We start from the raw sequence: 19736 nt of genomic DNA on the forward strand, positions 1-19736 counted from the left end.
TTTTTTCTGCCCAGTCGGACCGATTTTACTCGCATAGATGTGTTTCCAGCCAAATGGGGGCTTTACACGCTACGATATCGTTAAGGTTTTGTCGTCGGGGTCAAGTTGTTAGTGACGCACATCCGGCGTCATTACCGATATCGCAGCGTGTGACACTGACCAGCGACCTTAAGCGACCTCAAAAATGGTGAAAATCGTTCACCATGGAGAGGTCGTCCCAAACCCAAAAATCGGTAAGGGTTGTTAATCCAGGTGGTTCATCGCTCCTGCGGCAGCACACATCGCTGTGTGTGACACCGCAGGAGCGAGGAACGTCTCCTTACCTGCCGCCGACCACAATGCGGAAGGAAGGAGGTGGGCGGGATGTTACGTCCTGCTCATCTCCGCCTCTGCGCTTTGATTGGCCGGCCGCTTAGTGACGTTGCGGTGACGTCGCTGTGATGCCAAACGTCTCCTCCCCCTTGAAGGAGGGATTGTTCGCCAGTCACAGCGACGCCTACGACCAGGTAAGTATGTGTGACGCTGCCGTAGCGATAATGTTCGCTACGGCAGCGATCACAAACAATCGCATGCACGACGGGGGCGGGTACTTACACGCTCGCTATCGCTACAAATTGCTAGTGATATCGCTACCATGTAAAGCCCCCTTTAGTCTCTATGTAAAACGTTCATGTGAACAACCATATTGACTTGCATTGGTCTGTGTGGTGTGCATTTGCTATCCATTTTGCATATAGACCGCACATAGACATTTTATCTGCTCATCAGAGCCCTTCCACTAGTCTGTTACCTCTGGCCATTCATCAGCGTCATCTGTTTTGGTTTATTACTGCAATAATTCTCCACACAACCATCTGATGGCTAAGGGCGGCCTAGACATAAAATGATCAGTCACAGGAAGGGCCGGTCGATCAGTGCATTGGAGGATCTTTTGAACAAATGACATAAGAGAAAACCAGATTGTGCACTTGTTAAAGTATCTGATATATAAAATGGTCACAAATAAAGGAACAAATTGTAAACTATATTTTAGTGATTCTAAACTAATAATAAAGAAACAGACCCGTAATTCCTCTATTGTCCCACCAATAATGTCCCTATCGCATAAAAAAAAACTAAAAAAAAATATTTGAGTGAATTTTTTTATTTTTTTTTTTAATAATTTTATTTATCTTTACAACTTTTTACTGCATATATAAAGGAACAATAACAAAAACCAAAAATATGACTGGTCAGTAAAGGCCTTGTTCTTGCGCAGGGTAGATTAACCATCATTTTAAGTTTAGTTTTATCAATAGTAGATGTGAAGCGGATTTCTTTGGCAAGATATTATAAAGTTTCTTATTTTATTTCTCCTTCTGAACTACCCTTTCATTCTCAAAATTGTGAATTTACAATTAACCCCTTCACGACCTAGGACGTACAGTATATGTACGTCCCAGGTCGCCTCAAGCGACAAGCCTGCAGTCATCTCAGCACATGTGTGATGTGTTCAGCAGATATGTGCAGCCGTGCAGCCAACAGACACGGATGAATCCCCGATCCACCCCTGCATTTAACCTGTTAGATCGCACTGTTAAACTCTTATAGCGCTAATCTCCTATAGCGATGTAATGTACTGAATGAATGAATGACAGACGTGAAACTGTCTTTTACTGAAACTTGTGAGTCTTTTTATACCTGGTTAACCTAGTACAAAGCTGGGAAAATTGTATTAATACTTGTGTAGTTAACTGCAAACTATTCGTCCACAATATCAGTCACCTGGGATGGGGGGAAGTCTCCTTCAATATGCTTAATGGAGTATTTCAATCTCCAAAATCCTGTCCTAATGTGTAGTAGTTATAATAATGTTAGCAAATGTCTCCAATTAGAAATGTAGTATAGTTTTCCTGATTAGCTAAGTTGTTCACCTCATGTGCAGGGCACTGCAGTAGCTTAGGTGTCCATGGGTATGATCCCTCTTATAGTGACAGTTACTTAGTTGCCATGGATATCGAAACTTCTGCAATGCCCTGCACATTAGGTAAGTGATACAGCTAATCAGGAGAACTATGCTACATTTCTAATTGGAGGTATTTGGAAATATTGTTACACCTATTGCATTTTGGGATATGATTTTGGATCTGGGAATATCACGTTTAGTCACTTATTTTGCTATGCTAGTGACCACAGTATTACATATCCATAGTATGCCATCACCACAAGCTAAAATAACGTCTGTAGCCACCACAGTAGCCCCACTGTTACCTAGACTAAACATTAGCACAACCTGTTCTTCCACTGCCGGGTTATTTCCTGTTATTCAGATACTGTTTTAGCTCAGGAAATTGGATGTCTGGTCCTGTTTTCAGATCCAAGTACAGCAGATGCAGTCTGCCAGCATGTTATTGTCGGTGTACAGCAAAAGTGACCCCTTGTCAGTGAGACGCCATTTAAGAAAAACATAACTAGGAGGTTTAATGATTTGTTAAAAAAAAAAACTCATTAAAAAGGTATTATGTGTACAAATTATTACATGTTCTTACTGGAATATGAGATCTACAACCCCAAATCTAAAGAAAAAAATTAGTTGAGACAAAGTGGAAAATGTAAATAGACAAGAATGCAATGATTTGGGTTGTTTTATAGCCATAGTTTATTTAACATAGAACACAGAGAATAAGTAATGATGGGTGGACTCGCAGATACCCTGGATCAGCGGGTCCAAAGAGTTTAAAAAAAGACAAAAAAAAAACGGTTTGGGCCGGGAATTGATCCCGGATATCTGGCTGAACGACGGTCCTCATGTAACTCTATAGGAACCCAAATTGGGCGCCTAAAAAAATGGTGGTATAAGAGACTGGGATTCTCCACATGGCTATAGTGCTTCTTCCGTGGCTGCTCATTATACCTCATGCATATGCACTGCTTCCCCCACTCACCGGCAGTCCCAACGTCTCTAATTGCCATCAGATGCGCCCCCACCCTGTCTGACAGCATGTCTGATTGTTTTCAATCATAGAAGCTGTCTTTGTGTCTATATTGGTGTAAAAATAAATAAATAAAAAAAAATTCGTAGGATCCCCCATATTATGATACAGAGCACAGATAAGCGCACGGCTAGGGTCTGCAGCCCCCAGCTGTGCACTTATTTTAGCGGTGTATAAAAATATATATATATATATATATATATATATATATATATATATATATATATATATATATATATATATATATATATATATATATATATATATATATATATATATATATATATATATATATATATATATATATATATATATATATATATATATATATATATATATATATATATTTTTTTTTTTTTTTATTTAAATTTTAAATACAGGATTTTTTGGTGTTCATGTTTTTCTTTTCACTTGTAGATTAGTAATGGGGGGTCTCATAGATGCCTCCCACTACTAATCTAGGGCTTAGAAGGCAGCTGTGAGCTGTGATTAACCTTTTTATTACCGCGATTGCCACCACACCAGTGTAATCGAGATGAGCCTGGTAAAGTTCCAGGATGCGACAATCCTGGGCAGTTGCAGGCTTCTATTTTTAGGCTGGGGGGACCTAATAACCATGGGTCTCCCCAACCTGAGAATACCAGCTCCCAGCTGTCTGCTTTATCATAGCTAGGTTTTGTTTTTTTTTGTTTGTTTTTTTAAATTGTATATTTAAATAATTAAGAAAAAAGCCACATGCGCGTCCTCTTATTTTGATACACAGACAAAATGAGCACACGGCTGAGAATACCAGGCTGCAGCCTGTAGCTGTAGGCTTTATCTTTGCTGGGTATCATAATACAGGGGGACCCTACTCCAATTTCTTTATTTTTCCAGCAATATAAACACAGCATCTCTGATTGAAAGGGTGGGGATGCATCTCACTGCAACAAGTCAGAGACGCAGGGACTGCCGGTGGGTGAGGAAAGCAGTACATGAAGGATAATAAGCAGCCCCGGAAGCAATATGAGCGACCCTGAAGCGGTGTACAGCTGCGCGAGGGACTGCAAGTATATCAAGCCCCCTCCCCCCCCCCTTCTTTTTTTTTTTTATTACCCAAGTTGCTGGGCCAGCATCGTTGCCTGGAGTTCCCTGAGAACTCCGGCCCCGGGGTCGGTGCTCGGGTATTTTTGAACCCGTTCGGATCTTGCCGTTTACAGTCCAGGTCCGACCATCAATAATCAGAACGTGAAAGTCTGACATTTTTCCATTTCATATGAAAAAACTTAACTCACTTAAATATCATGGCAGCAACAAATCTCAAAAAGTTGGAACATGGCTATGTTTACCATTTTATAGCGTCCCCTCTTCTTTTTACAATAGCCTGTAAATGACTAGGATGTGAGGAGACCAATTCCGGCAGTTGTGGGAGAGAAATATTGTCCCACTCTTGTTAGATGTAGGATTTTAGCTGTTAAATAGTCCTAGATCTCCTTTGCCAGATTTTTCCTTTCTGGAAGTATTCCTGAATCCGTGCAGTGATTTGCATGACCAAATCATGCTCGTTTTTCATGCAATGCCGCCTGAAGATCATTACCATTTAGTTTTGACTGTCAGCCTTATCCCTTGTTCACATGGATTTCACCAGATTCTTTTGATAATATTATGAGCTATAGATAGAGGATATTCAAAATGTTTGCAATTTTACTTTGAGGAACATTTTTGTGAACATGTTGTACAACTTTAGATGCAGATGTTCATATTGGGGAACCTCTGACTATCTTTATTTCTGAGAGATTTTACCTCTAACATGCTCTATATATAGATATTCATGCAACTTAGTTGATAATTCATCCTCTACCTAGTTTTCATTAGTACCACTTATTTTTCCAGCCTTTTTTCACCCAGTCCCAAGGTTTCTTTTTTAAATGTGTTGGTGCCGTTGATTTTCTAAAGAAGTTAATTTTTTCAAATCTATATATATAATTGCCTTAGTCTGTCTGTCTGTCTCCAAAATTGTGTCACTGTGACAGTGTCATTAGTGACAACTGTCGGATTGGCCGCTGGGCTCGGCCTGGCCCCGCCCCCCCCCACGGATTGGCCGCTCGCCTCGGCCTGGCCCCGCCCCCCGCATGGATTAGCCGCTCGCCCCGGCCCTCCGCACGCATCGCCCGCTCCACCGTACACCGGCTCCCGGTACACATGTGCAGGGAGCCAGCATACGCTGACGCCTCGCCCCGCCACACGTTGGCACACTCGGCCCCGCCCCCGCCACACGTTGGCACACTCTGCCCCGCCCCCGGCGGACATAACCTTGCGATGCTGGGATTGTGACAGAGCCGGTGTACGCTGGTAACCATGATACACATCGCGTAACTATAGGAAGCGCTTCCCTTAGTTACCCGATGTGTATCATGGTTACCAGCATACACCGGCTCCCGGTACACATGTGCAGGAAGCCGGCTGACGCCTCGTCCGCTCAGCCCCGCCCCCGGCACACATTGCCACGTTCGGACCGGTCCCCGGCGGCCCCAGCATGGGGGATGGAGCACGATGGGGGGTGCGCAGCATGGGGGATGGAGCACGATGGGGGGTGTGCAGCATGGAGGATGGAGCACAATGGAGGGTGTGCAGCATGGAGGATGGAGCACGATGGGGGGTGCGCAGCATGGGGGATGGAGCACGATGGGGGTGCGCAGCATGGGGGATGGAGCACGATGGGGGGTGCGCAGCATGGGGGATGGAGCACGATGGGGGGTGCGCAGCATGGGGGATGGAGCACGATGGGGGGTGCGCAGCATGGGGGATGGAGCACGATGGGGGTGCGCAGCATGGGGGATGGAACACGATGGGAGGTGCGCAGCATGGGGGATGGAGCACGATGGGTGGTGCGCAGCATGGGGGATGGAGCACGATGGGGGTGCGCAGCATGGGGGATGGAGCACGATGGGGGGTGCGCAGCATGGAGGATGGAGCACGATGGAGGGTGCGCAGCATGGAGGATGGAACATGATGGGGGTGCGCAGCATGGGGGATGGAGCACGATGGGGGGTGCGCAGCATGGGGGATGGAGCACGATGGGGGGTGCGCAGCATGGGGGATGGAGCACGATGGGGGTGCACACCTCCCCCCAAAACACACACACACACACACACCGCCACACGCGCACCGCACAACACACCACACACACACTGGGAACCACAAAGGCAGCCCTACACAGACACCCCCACACACACACACACACACAACACCCAACACACAAACACCGCGGCATACATAAATATACACACATACCGCGCAACACACACACTGCACAAAACATACCTCCCCCAAAACACACACATGCACTCCACACCCACACAAACCACGCAACACACACAGCACCACACACACATAACGCTGCAGACACATAGCGCTCCACAAACAACGCAACACACACAACGCAACACACATACAACACCGCTCTCACACACCCCCACACCCAGACAACACCCAGAACATTTACAGCTCCCTACACAAACACTTGGTAATCAAGTTGAATATAGTGTAGGGACTCGTAAGCGTGAGGACCCTTGACGTTTGGGTTACGAGCTTATGTATTTTGGCCAAAATATGGACCAATACCTCACATTTATTATCATTTTACTATATATCATTTTTTATTGCACAATTTCTGCGGGATGCAGCCGGGCCCTCTGGGTGTCTGTCCTGTGTGCTAGTGCACTTATAGTGCTGGGCAGCCCGCCTGATCTAATAGAAGGGCGTCATCAATAGGCTGTGAGACGGACACTGTGCATTGCACATATGTGTGACTGGTGCCCTATGTTAAAACCTATTAGTATGCAAGTTTAATACCAGCAGCCACCCCCTCCATGGCTTGTAAGGTTGAGAGTGGCTGTCTCATCGGTATTCTGCACCTGTGTTACCCATACCTTTTATCATGGGGGGCCGGCTGCATCCTGCTAGTTCATTTGCCATTTTTGACCGGAGTTGGCTGGTGGCTTTTTTGTGGTGAGTTTTTTTGATTTTTCTTCTTTGAAATTATGTCCTTTTCGGTGAATCATCTAGAGATTGACTGCCCAGGAATCTGAAAAATCAAAGGTCAAGGTTGCTAATAAACCCCAAAACTCTAAAGCTGCAGCTAAACCTGAGGAGTCTGTGACTCAGGAAGTAGAGAGTTTGGAAGAAGCTGATGATGAATCTAAGGACAAAAAGAGGAAGGTGCGTGGAAAGAGCAGAATGCAATAGATAATAAAGAATGGGTTCAAACACCCAAGAAACTGCCCAATTGCAGTGAAGGAAAAGAAATCCACCCTGTTGCCAAATGCGGTTCCAGCATGGAGAGTACCGGAGGGTGGAGGTGCGTGGCTCTAACGGAGTTTTCTAAGACAGACTCCTCAAAGATGTTCCCGAAGACTTGAGAGAAGCCTGTGCCAGTGAATAAAAGTTAAGAAAGACATAGGAGTGTGTAAAGTGTACTTTGAATCAGAGGCTAATCATTCAATTATATGGTCTACAAATGAAGAATCTGCCAGACACTTAGGGCGGCTTTGCACGTTGCAACATCGCACATACGATGTCGGTGGGGTCAAATCGAAAGTGACGCACTTCCGGCGTCACTTTCGAGATCCTAGTGTGTAAATGCTAGATGATACGATTAACGAGCGCAAAAGCGTCGTTATCGTATCATCGTTGCAGGCTCCGACTTTTTCATAATTATGCTGCAGCGACAGGTACGATGTAGTTCCTCGCTCCTGCGGCAGCACACATCGCTGTGTATAACGCCGCAGGAGCGAGGAACTTCACCTTACCTGCCGCCGGCGGCTATGCGGAAGGAAGGAGGTGGGCGGGATGTTTACATCCTGCTCATCTCCGCCCCTCCGCTTTGATTGACCGCCTGCCGTGTGACTTCGCTAGGACGCCGCACGACCCGCCCCCTTAGGAAGGAGGCGGGTCGCCGGCCAGAGCGACAGTTGCAGGGCAGGTGAGTGCATGTGAAGCTGGCGTAGCGATAATTTTCGCTACGCCAGCTATCACAAGATATCGTACCTGCGACAGGGGCGGGGACTATCTCGTGCGACATCGCAGCATCGGCTTGCGATGTTGCAACGTGCAAAGCCCGCCTTAGAGCTTACGAAGCAGCTGTCCGCAGTGTCAGGAAGAGGTTGTAGATAGAAAAGATTTAATAGGGTTTGCAATACGTACACCCAGAAATGACTTTAAACAAGCCAGGGAAATTCCAGGTATCAAAGCTATTAAATTGGAAGAAGATACGAGAGTGGTGTGAATTTATGGAGAAAGTGCGGAAGCAGTTAAGGGAGCTGCAAGTTTATTGGAATTTGTGGAAGAATTCATCCAGGTGCCCAGAAATATTCTCAGGAAAATTATTCGGAGGAATGGAAATGTCATCTGGGTGTTTCTGGATCAAGCCAGAGGTGTGAGAGTGAGAATTGATCGTTCTAATGAAGCCAAAATACTCCATGGAGATTGTATGGTTCCCTTTGTCATTGCAGGAACAAGGGAAAGTATTAGAAAGGTACGGATTTATGTAGAATATCATATTGCAAACCTGCAGATGGATACTGATCCTAAACAAACGTCAACATCCACACTAGACTACCTCAAAAGGCACAAGCTGAAGGTTTTACAATGGCCTCACAGTCCCCTGATCTGAACATCATTTAAAATCTGTGGCTAGACCTCAAAAGAGAAGTGCATGCAAGTCTAGCCAGAATCTCACAGAACTGACAGATATCTCCAAGCAAGAATGGATTCAAAATTCCTCAAACAAGCATTTAAAGACTCTTGGCTGATTACAAAAAAGCATTTACAAGGTGTAATACTTGCCAAAGGGGGTGCTACTAAGTACTAACCATGCAGAGCGCCCAAACGTTCGCATTGGTCCATTTTCCTTTTTTGTAAAGTTAAAAATGTAAAAGATGAATAAAAAAAAATTTTTTTGAGGGGGGGGGAGGGGGGCTAAAATACAAAGGAAATGTGTCATCTTTAACTTTATGCCTTTTAGAGATCATGTAATCTTCAGTTTCTGTTCAGTTCAGCTTGTCTGTTAACAATAAGAGTAATTTTCATCAGGGGCGTCCAAGTAGACAATACTAGATGCAGCTTTGCAAGGCTATTTTTGTCAAATTAAATTTTTTAATTTATCCTTTTAAAAGGGTGGTCCCCCACTTTACTATTCTTAAACCAGCTTGGTTTAAGAAAAAAAAATCTCGATTTACTTTCCAGGCCACATTCTGACTAAAGGGGGCTTTACACGCTGCGACGTCGCTAGCGTTCATACCCGCCCCCGTCGTTTGTGTGTCGCAGGCAAATCGCTGACCGTGGCGGACAAAAACGCTAGTACCCGTCACACATACTTACCTTCCGAACGACGTCGCTGTGGCCGGTGAACAGCCTCTTTTTTAAGGGAGTGGTTCGTGCGGCGTCACAGCGACGTCACACGGCAGGCGTCCAATATAAGTGGAGGGGCGAAGAGCAGCTGCATTAAAGTCACGCCCACCTCGTTGCCGGAGGACGCAGGTACGGTGTTTGTGGTTCCTGGGGTGTCACACGTAGCCATGTGTGCTGCCTCAGGAACGACGAAGAACTTGCGTCCAAAATCAGCAACGATATTTGGGAAATGGACGACGTGTCAGCAATCAACTATTTGTTGAGTATTTTGCATTGTTAGTGGTTGCTCGTATGTGTCACACGCAATGAGGTCGCTAACGAGGCCGGATGTGTGTCACGAATTCTGTGACCCCAACGACATCTCGTTAGTGATGTCGTTGCGTGTAAAGCAGCCTTTAGAGGGAGAAGATGCCTTAAAGGGAACCTGTTAGGTACCATATGCACTCTAACCTACAAGCAGGGTTGTGTGGCCTAAAAACCCTTTCCTACCCATCCCTGTGTTGTAATATAAAAGTTTTTTTTTTAAAAAAATCATAACTTACATGTTCCCTATGTAAATAAGCAGAGCGTCTAGTCCCCTGAGCATCGCTTCGCCCGTGGGCGTTTCCATGCTTTTCATGGTATCACGCCCCTATGGGCATGATACCGTAGATTTACATGAGCGATGTCACCGTCAGCTTCTGGAGATCCTGTGCGCTTGCCATTCGTGCAGCCTTCTTATCCGGGTACTTGCTTGTCTGCTTCAGACGCGACACTGTGCATGCTCAGAAGACTCCTGCGGTTCCGACCATTCGCAGAGCGCATCTAAAGCCGGCAAGCAAACACCCGGCCAAGAAGGCTGCGCGAATGAGAAGTGAGCATGTGCAGGATCTCCAGGAGCTGACTGTGACGTCGCTCTTGTAAATCTATGGTATCACGCCAAGCATGCAAACGCCCACGGGGCGAAGCGACGCCCAGGGGACTAGACCCTATGCTATTTACATAGCAAACACGTATGTTTTAAAACTTTTTTTTTTATAAATTCATATTACACAATATTACAACACCGGAATGGGTAGGAAGGGGTTACTAAGACACACATCACCCTGCTTGTAGGTCAGAACGCATATAGGACCTGACAGGTTCCCTTTAAAGTAGGGTGAAAACTCCTTTTTAATAAGAATTAATTCTTGTTTTACCATTTTAAATCTTGATGATTTCCCAGCAATCCATCATTTGATCCCCCAGTTTTCTTTGTTTTCTGTTTTTTTTTTTCACTTTGACTCTAATTCCTACTCCTTTTCATAAATGAATCATGAATAATCAGTAATAGCAAACTTAGTAATAAAATTGTAACATCAGACTTCTCATCATCAATAAATTCCTCTTACAGTAAATATGAAACAAGCTTTGCAAGCAATAAATTATTTTACAATATTAATATTTTATTTTGATGAGTTGTATTATGTACATTTTTCCCCTCCACCCAATACGTGGACTCCATAGTCCACTTTACCCATAATTCAAGTTTTTCTTATTGGAAGTCAGAGTGATTTTCCAGTTGCGCAATAGCAGATCTAACTGTAGTTCTAGGAATTGTTTGGTGGTACTCGGTGATCACAGATGATCAATTCTTTTTCTTATTTTCATACCATCCTGTATCTGGCAAGAGAACAGCTTTTTTTTTTTTTTGTCTCTTGGCAGGAAGGTGAATAAATTCTTACGCTACACAGACCTTCCTTATTTACTTTAAAAATCCTATATAAAGCCATTGATTAAATGTAATAGTGTAGACAACAGTTATTTTGATTCACTCATTATATAATTGCCAAATTCAAATGTGTTTCTCTTTATTTCAGAGGGAAAATTGTGGATTCTTGATAGCGGACTATTAAACATCACTAGTGTGTCATTTGAAGACCGAGGAAAGTACACGTGTGTCGCCACTAACTCCCATGGCACTGTGAACAATACAGTTACGCTGCGGGTGATTTTTACCTCTGGGGACATGGGCATCTATTACATGATAGTCTGTCTGGTTGCTTTTACTATTGTAATGGTCTTGAATATCACACGACTCTGCATGATGAGCAGCCACCTGAAGAAGACCGAGAAAGCTATTAATGATTTCTTTAGGACTGAAGGGCCGGAAAAGTTACAAAAAGCTTTTGAGATTGCAAAAAGAATACCTATAATCACTTCAGCCAAGACCCTCGAGCTAGCCAAAGTTACTCAGTTTAAGACTATGGAATTTGCCAGATATATTGAGGAACTGGCCAGAAGCGTGCCCTTGCCACCACTTATCATGAATTGCAGGACCATCATGGAAGAGATCATGGAAGTGGTTGGTTTGGAGGAACAAGGACATACATTCGTAAGACAAGGAGCTGTTGGCCAAGAGGTTTGTGATGTGGACGAGGTGTTCACTATTCCTAATGCTTTGCAACGGAGTGATTCCCCTACAGCTGATTCAGATGCCTCCTCCCTCCACGAACCACCTCAGCAAATTGCTATTACAGTTTCTGTACATCCACTGGCAAAGAGACAGTGTTTAGATACAGAGTCTCAGGACAGCGTGCAGTCATGTGCGAAAGAAGACTCTACAACGACAACCTGTACGGACACTTCTGAAGCAAGTGCCTCCCCAGATGATCACACTACTGCATGTGTAATATACGAAAGCCATGTCTAGATAGGAATCCTATGCATATCACTAATAGACACTCACTGCACCTTATAGACCAGATGTAAAAAATTATTGCCTTACTAGAAGAAACCGCCATTTCTTCCCATTATCCCAAATCATTTTCTGGTGAAATTCCCAACTTTTGCTCACTAAGTGGAGCTGTATGGCATTCAAGTTTGTTGATATCACTGGATTTTCACAGTCACATTTATAGAATATCCTCATCTACAACATAGCTGAAATATTTGCAGTAGAATCTAATATATAGAATATTTATTATTTTACTGTTTAATTCTCGATATGCCTTTGCCAATTTGTATCATGGTACATTTTTGAGTATTGTTTCAGACTAAAATCGCATTACTAATGAAGGTAGAAAACATCTAATGGTATCTCACCTTCAACTAATAATGGAACTAGCCATGGATATGTGTTCCTGATGCATTAGAAAGCCCATGGGCCTTGTCACTAGACAATCTTGATTGCTGCTCTGTCTTCAAGTGTAAGATCAATATACTGTGTCCTTCTAAACAAATTAGTGGCTTACAAGGGTCAGGTTAAGTGATTGTAGTTTTACCAAAATCCTAGTGAGCTCTTTTCTCTGTTGGCTGAGCGCTGAAATTCTATACGATATGGAAACACTGTGAGCTGAGCTCTTGTAAGGGCCGTTTCACACTTCCGGCATTTCGCCGGATTATCGGATCCGGCACACTCCAGTACAGTGTTAATACAGCATGTGACCGGAGGTTGCCGCGATGCCATTGTACTGTATTAACACTGTACTGGAGTGTGCCGGATTTGGTAATCCGGCGAAATGCCGGAAGGGTGAAACGGCCCCTAGTGGTAGAAAATACCAAAGATCAGAGATTACTTAGTTCTTTCCTAATTTCATCTACAATACTGTGTGTTAGTGAATATATTCCTCGACACACCCTGGAAACTGTGCAGCGCTGCCCAACTACAGACCTGTTTGCTGTTAGACAGGATCTCCCATCTTTATTTATAGAGAGCAATTTGTTCATCGGCCAAAAGCTTTTTATATACAGTAACGTCTTTTCCTGTTCTGAGGTCACATGAGGTCAACAATGGGTTATTTTTTATTTTTTTTTTCTATTTTTTTTTTTTTCTTTTCCCATGAAGTTCACTCCACGTTTTGTCATACAGCCGAAACATCAAATTTGTACTAGACACTGCAAAATCAGGATGACTTGAATAAAAAAAGGGGAAAAAAAAACTTTAGGGGTATGTATACATGTTGAGTATATTGAGTAGATTTCTGGACCATTTCTGTATCTTTTGGCAGGAGAAACACAACAGCAAAAAATGTGTCTTTGCTCCATTTTCAATTGTTTTTCACCTGTATTCCCTGAATTAGTGCATTACAGAGAACTGGTGCAATACAAGATGTCTTTGAGATAGGAGTGGAAAATTCGGATTTTATTGGCTGCTTAGATCATTGTATATGTTCTCAAAGGGAACAGAAGTGCACATAGAGTAGTGTCATCAAAACATGTCACGGCACAATATTGTGGATAATATGTTGATTCTCTTACTATGCTGGATTCCTTGGCCGCAGCAGTGGTGGCTCCACTATATAGGCACTTCAGCTTAGAATACCAAATTGTCGTTAAGTTTAAAACGCTGATTTTGTTTTAGAATTGTAATGTCAGGATAGAAGTGGTGACTTCTACGATGAGATGCCCGAATAACAGCAAGCCAGTATGGATACTCACAAAGGCTGTTATACTGTATTCTAAGCAGGGAATTGAAGTTAAGGCCTCATTCACACATCATTATTTTGCATCTGTATTGTATGCCAAATGTAGGAGTGGAACTTACAGAGGAAAACTATACTGGACTAGACATTCCTGGATTTGGCAAATACTGATCAAAAACACTGATGTATGAATGAAGTCTCAGACTTTGATGTATGGACTGGCCGTGGGTCTCTTGACCCGAATTCATCAGCATTATAAGCAAATGTTAGGCCACGGAGTTCAGGAGGCCCACTGCAGGTCTGGAAATCATATACTGTACACAGATTGTGAAAAATGGACGTGTCAATGCAGCCCCACAGCACACAAAGACCTGTCTGTACCTGATGAGAGAGGCTCCCTTTATTCCATCTGGACAGACCTTTAATAAAATGGCGTTAATGCTATGTCTGTACTTTGCCACTTGTTTCATTAGAGTTTGAAGGTATGTAATTTTAGATCACCTAAAGTATGTGTTCTAGTAAAAATGCCCATAATAGAAGTTTCTACTATTTAAGAATATCCTTCTGTTAGTGTGATTGTCTGTACTGTTGCATTTCAGCTTCGCTATCCAAAAGAGCACAAAGCCTCCTAGTAGTAAATAGAGAAGGATATACGGGTGGCTCCATCTAAAGTCCTCATTGGGAATTATTGTTTAGAATAGGTTTCCCTATAAAGATGGTGCACTTATCTTTGCGGAAGGCCATAACAAAGCTTTTAAGCCAGTGTTCACATGTTAATGTAGAAAAGTTTCTAAAGAAATTCTAGGTTAACAATCCATCATGGCAGGCCATGCGTTTTTTATACTTTTTCATAAATAGACACTTGTCCCAGGATATCGGTCATTTTTGTATATACCAATGTCCTGCTCTAGCACACTATTGCTTTTGAATATGACAGAGTGGCGCTGCCATGATTCTTCTGTGCCTGCAAACCCCTTGTATTTTGGCTGCCCAGATTGCCACTACTTCTGTGCAGTGACAGACATGGGATTATGTATTTGTGGAACCTTGTTCTTTTCATTGTCACTAAACAACCTGTAATAGCTGTAAGACGGTCTACAAACCAGCCCACAATAAAGAAGCAGCTGTAACACGTCTCTGGTTTCTCTTTATTCCAAATTGGCTTAAGATTATTTCAGTTTGAAATAATGTAACTTTTGTGAAAAATAAATATTTAAAAAATTCAGCAATAGAGTTGAGCAAAAAGATTTGCCGGAGCTGCCAGACCAGAACGCTGCAGACGACGACTGCCAGCATTCCCAGGACATCTTCTTTCTTTGTTTTTTTGTTTTTGTTTTTTTGCCTCACCAGCCCTGCATAATCAAAGGCAGTAGGAGGTGAAGGAGTTATGTACCATCTGTGATTTTCATCCTGAAGAAGGAGCTATAGCTCCGAAAAAACGTAGAAATCTATCACAATATTATCCAAAGAAGTGTCCAGTTTGATACATCATACAGTAGCGCGGTGGTTACCCCTTCACCTCTTACTCCCTTTTTTACTTTCCGCTACGGGGACTGCAGCAGCCGAGGATTCTCTTCTACATGCCTTTACAGTAATTGTGACTGTCACAACCACCCCAGGGGAGCAACTTCTTATCTCCTCTCCCACCTGGGTAAGACCCTGTTTGCCATGACTTTAGGTACCATCACACTAAGCGACGCTCCAGCGATCCCACCAGCAACCTGACCTGGCAGGGATCGCTGGAGCGTCGCTACACTGGTTGCTGGTGAGCTGTCAAACAGGCAGATCTCACCAGTGACCAGCCCCCAGCCAGCAACGGCACGTGGAAGCGATGCTGCGCTTGGTAACTAAGGTAAATATCGGGTAACCAACCCGATATTTATCTTGGTTACCAGCGCACACCGCTTAGCGCTGGCTCCCTGCACTCCTAGCCAGAGTACACATCGGGTTAATTACCTGATGTGTAGTCTGGCTATATGTGCAGGGAGCCGGCACTGACAGCGTGAGAGCGGCGGACGCTGGTAACGAAGGTAAATATCGTGTAACCAAGGAAAGGGCTTCTTGGTTACCCAATATTTACATTGGTTAAGAGGCGTCCGCAGAAGCCGGCTCCCTGCTCACTGCACATTCAGTTGTTGCTCTCTCGCTGTCACACACAGCGATGTGTGCTTCACAGCGGAAGAGCAACAACTAAAAAATGGTCCAGGACATTCAGCAACAACCAGCGACCTCACAGCAGGGGCCAGGATGTTGCTGGATGTCACACACAGCAACATCACTAGCAACATCGCTGCTACGTCACAAAAGTCGTGCCTCAGCAGCGATGTTGCTACCGATGTTGCTTAGTGAGACGTGGCCTTTTGTCTCTCCAGCTCCTGCATTATCAGCTCTGTATAATGTTATTCACTTTTTGTCAATGTTTAAAAACAGGATTTATAACCTCTGCTTTTCCTATGCTAATTAGGCCTGTGACTAGACGATGGGATGTTAGTTTCCCCAGACTAATCGACCCTTATTCCATGGTATCAGATGTGGGTGTGATAACATGATTTCCACGAACCGGTGCATCGCATCTTCTGAAAATCTCACGTATGCACCCGACTCATTTCTGCAGTGTCACTGCTTTTCTGAAGCAGTGTGTACGCATCCCAGCTACAAAGAGGCATATTAAGCATGATTGGAAAGACCACTTCTGCACGTCCAATCATGCTTGGTGTACCTCTCTAAATGTGGGACGCATACACCCTGCTTCAGAAGCTCAGTGAAACTGCCGAAATGAGACAAGCACATGCACAAGATTTCCAGGAGCTGGTGATGTGCAGGGTCGTGAAAATCATTTATCATGCACACAGGGGCGTAAAACACGAAAAGAGGCCAACTAATTTGAGAAACTAATACAAGATTGTTCTAACAAACAGAAATGTTACCGTAACATTAATAAAGAAAAAAAAATAGAGTAAAAGAAGCATATTGGATATATAGTGTCCTTATCCCTTATTACATTATTACACCATGTATGATATTTATTGTGTACATGATGAGCGGGTTTTAGGCTTCCTTTCCTGAGACTTTTCAGTTTCCCGCAGGACCTCATATCTTCACAATCTATTGCAGTGCTGGGATGCATTTCACCTTCATACTCCACAGACTATACAGCAGCTGGCTGCTCAAAATATAGAGCTATAATTAGCACCGGAAGGGAACAAGCATCATTTGTCAGCTCCTGTTCTCGGAGCCCGTCTTTTTTAGAGTATACTCATGGCAATCTCTATAATGGAGTTCCATCTGAACAATAGCTGCATTCTACAGCTGCGGAGATTACAGCCTTCACTTTACAAGTTCTGGAGAAAAAAAAACCTGTGGTTTGATATTTTAGGGATGAAGCTTTTGCCGTTTGTCTGGCTTCTAAAACTGTTTGCAAAAAATAATTTTGGAATGTTATAACAAATATATTTTGCTTTGTAATGAGCAAATTATTCAAATACATTTATTAAAATATATCATAATGAATATTTATTAGGGAATCCTCCCCATATTGCTGATCTAATTTAGTAGATTTCTACGTGTGAACTTGCCCTTACTAAACCATGGCCACAAGCTCCAAACCCTCAGATTCAGTCACTACATGGACAAGACATAAGATTTAGGAATCTAGAAATAAGATTATTATTATTTTTCTTACTGTGCCAACATATTCCACACCACATTACAATGTAGAAGTTATTTGTACAGACAGTATAATTTGCACAGATACAAAGTGCTACTGAGCACATGGAAGGTGTGGGACTCAATTTTGAAGAAAATTTAGGAAAGAAGACCGGGGAACAGTTACATTAGTGAGATGCGGTAATAGGCCAGTCTAAAGAAATGTGGTTTTTAGGGTATACTTAAAGGGGTTGTTCACTACTTTGAGACATTGATGAATAAGTCATCAATGTCTGATCGTCCAGGGTCTGACACACCGCACCCCTGCCGATCAGCTGTTCTTGGTCCCGGCAGCAATGGAAGTAAAGGCGTGCACACTAAATTGAGGGTGAGGTGCTAGTGATTGGGAAAGACCATATTATATATATATATATATATATATATATATATATATATATATATATATATATATATATATATATTTATTATAATGTTACACTGCACACTCAGCGTAACAAATAGAGAATTTTTTTGATTTATTCAAAAAAAGCCAAGCAAAGGAAGTGAACTCATTTAGACAGATATTTATTCTCTGACAGTTCGGCTAATGGCCTTGTTCACAGAGTTTACTGTCAAGGTGGTTCAGTATCCCAAAGGAAAATAGCTGTGGCTATGATACTCGTGGAAAGACATAGGGGCGTTGTGCCCTGAGTGCATAGGGCATGTAATCTGAGCCTGTGTGAAAGCCGGCGCTCCCGTGCCTTGGCTGTATAGGAAAGGCAGCAGCAGGCATCCGGAAATGCAACATTCCGAAGCTGTACCATCTTCTGATAGCGGCCGCAGCTGGCTTCTGCACATCTGCGTCCCATTCTAATCAAAAGGAGGCGGATATGCAGTACCCGACCACAGCCGCTATCAGAAGATGGAGCAGCGCCGAAACTTAGCATTTCTGACCAGCTGCTGTCGCCACCGGGACAAAGATCAGCGTGTCGGACCCTGGCCGATCAGACATTGATGACCTAGCCTAAGGGGCACTTTGCACGCTGCGACATCGCAAGCCGATGCTGTGATGTCGAGCGCGATAGTCCCCGCCCCCGTCGCAGCAGCGATATCTTGTGATAGCTGCCGTAGCGACGCTACGGCAGCTTCACATGCACTCACCTGCCGTGCGACGTTGCTCTGGCCAGCGAACCGCCTCCTTCCTAAGGGGGTGGGTCGTGCGGCGTCACAGCGACGTCACGCGGCAGGCGGCCAATAGCAGCGGAGGGGTGGAGATGAGCAGGATGTAAACATGCCGCCCACCTACGTCCTTCCGCATTGCAGCCGGGACGCAGGTAGGAGATGTTCCTCGCTCCTGCGGTTTCATACACAGCGATGTGTGCTGTCGCAGGAACGAGGAACTACATCGTACCTGTCGCTGCACCGGCATTATGGAAATGTCGGACCCTACACCGATGATAGGATAATGACGCTTTTGCGCTCGTTAATCGTATCAAAAAGGATTTGCACACTACGATATCAACTGCGACGCCGGATGTGCGTCACTTTCGATTTGACCCCACCGATATCGAACCTGCGATGTCGTAGTGTGCAAAGCCCGCCTAAGGATAGGCCATCAATGTCAAAGTAGTGGACAACCCTTTAAAGCTGTGGATACTGGGAATTTACTGTATTCCCTGAGTTAGTGCATTACAGAGAACTGGTGCAACACAAGATGTCTTTGAGATAGGAGTGGAAAATTCAGATTATATTGACTGCTTAGATCATTGTATATGTTCTTAAAGGGAACAGACGTGCACATAGAGTAATGTCATCAAAAAATGAAAAAGTTGGTGTGCTAAACTAAGGGAGTTATGATAGGCACAATTCTATAAATGCCTATCCAGTCCCTAGGTGCTACTGCTCCGTGTGTTGAGGAGGGATCCTCAGCAGATAAGTGAAATAAATAAAAAATATTTCATGGCTGTTAAGCTCCCTGCTGGATATGAACAAGGATTCAAGTTCTGGAGATGGATTTTATTATACAGTGTCTCCACCCATATCCTGTCCACTGCTACTAACTTGAGAACGGCGGCAGCTATAGACCTAGAAGTGGTGTCTAGGTGTAGTAAAATAGCCATGCGCTACGTAATGATACCACCTCTATAGCACCACCTGGTGGAAAACAACGGAGTTAGCATTTTTATCTCAAAAACAGAACGAGAGAAAAAAAGTGAATTACAAAGTTGTAGGGCATCATCAATTCAATACGAATCGATACCTTGCATACAGAAATGCTATGATTAGAAAGTGTAAAACTCGCAAGACTGCGGACGTGAAGCGATACCTCATGGAGACCTTCCTACAA

At 43.8% G+C, this 19736-nt stretch overlaps 1 protein-coding gene across 2 annotated transcripts in view; it reads left to right on the forward strand.

Moving 5' to 3' along the window:
• Positions 1–14874, forward strand: part of MFAP3L (microfibril associated protein 3 like) — a 77071-nt gene extending 62197 nt beyond the window's left edge. For both annotated transcript variants that reach the window (XM_075347207.1, XM_075347206.1), the window contains one exon: positions 11201–14874. In XM_075347207.1, the coding sequence (XP_075203322.1) occupies positions 11201–12033 (833 nt within the window). In that variant the 3' untranslated portion in view covers positions 12034–14874. The remainder of the gene's footprint in view (positions 1–11200) is intronic.
• The last annotated feature ends 4862 nt before the right edge of the window (positions 14875–19736 follow it).

This window comes from Anomaloglossus baeobatrachus, chromosome 1, assembly GCF_048569485.1.
Source record: "Anomaloglossus baeobatrachus isolate aAnoBae1 chromosome 1, aAnoBae1.hap1, whole genome shotgun sequence".
NCBI lineage: Eukaryota > Metazoa > Chordata > Amphibia > Anura > Aromobatidae > Anomaloglossus > Anomaloglossus baeobatrachus.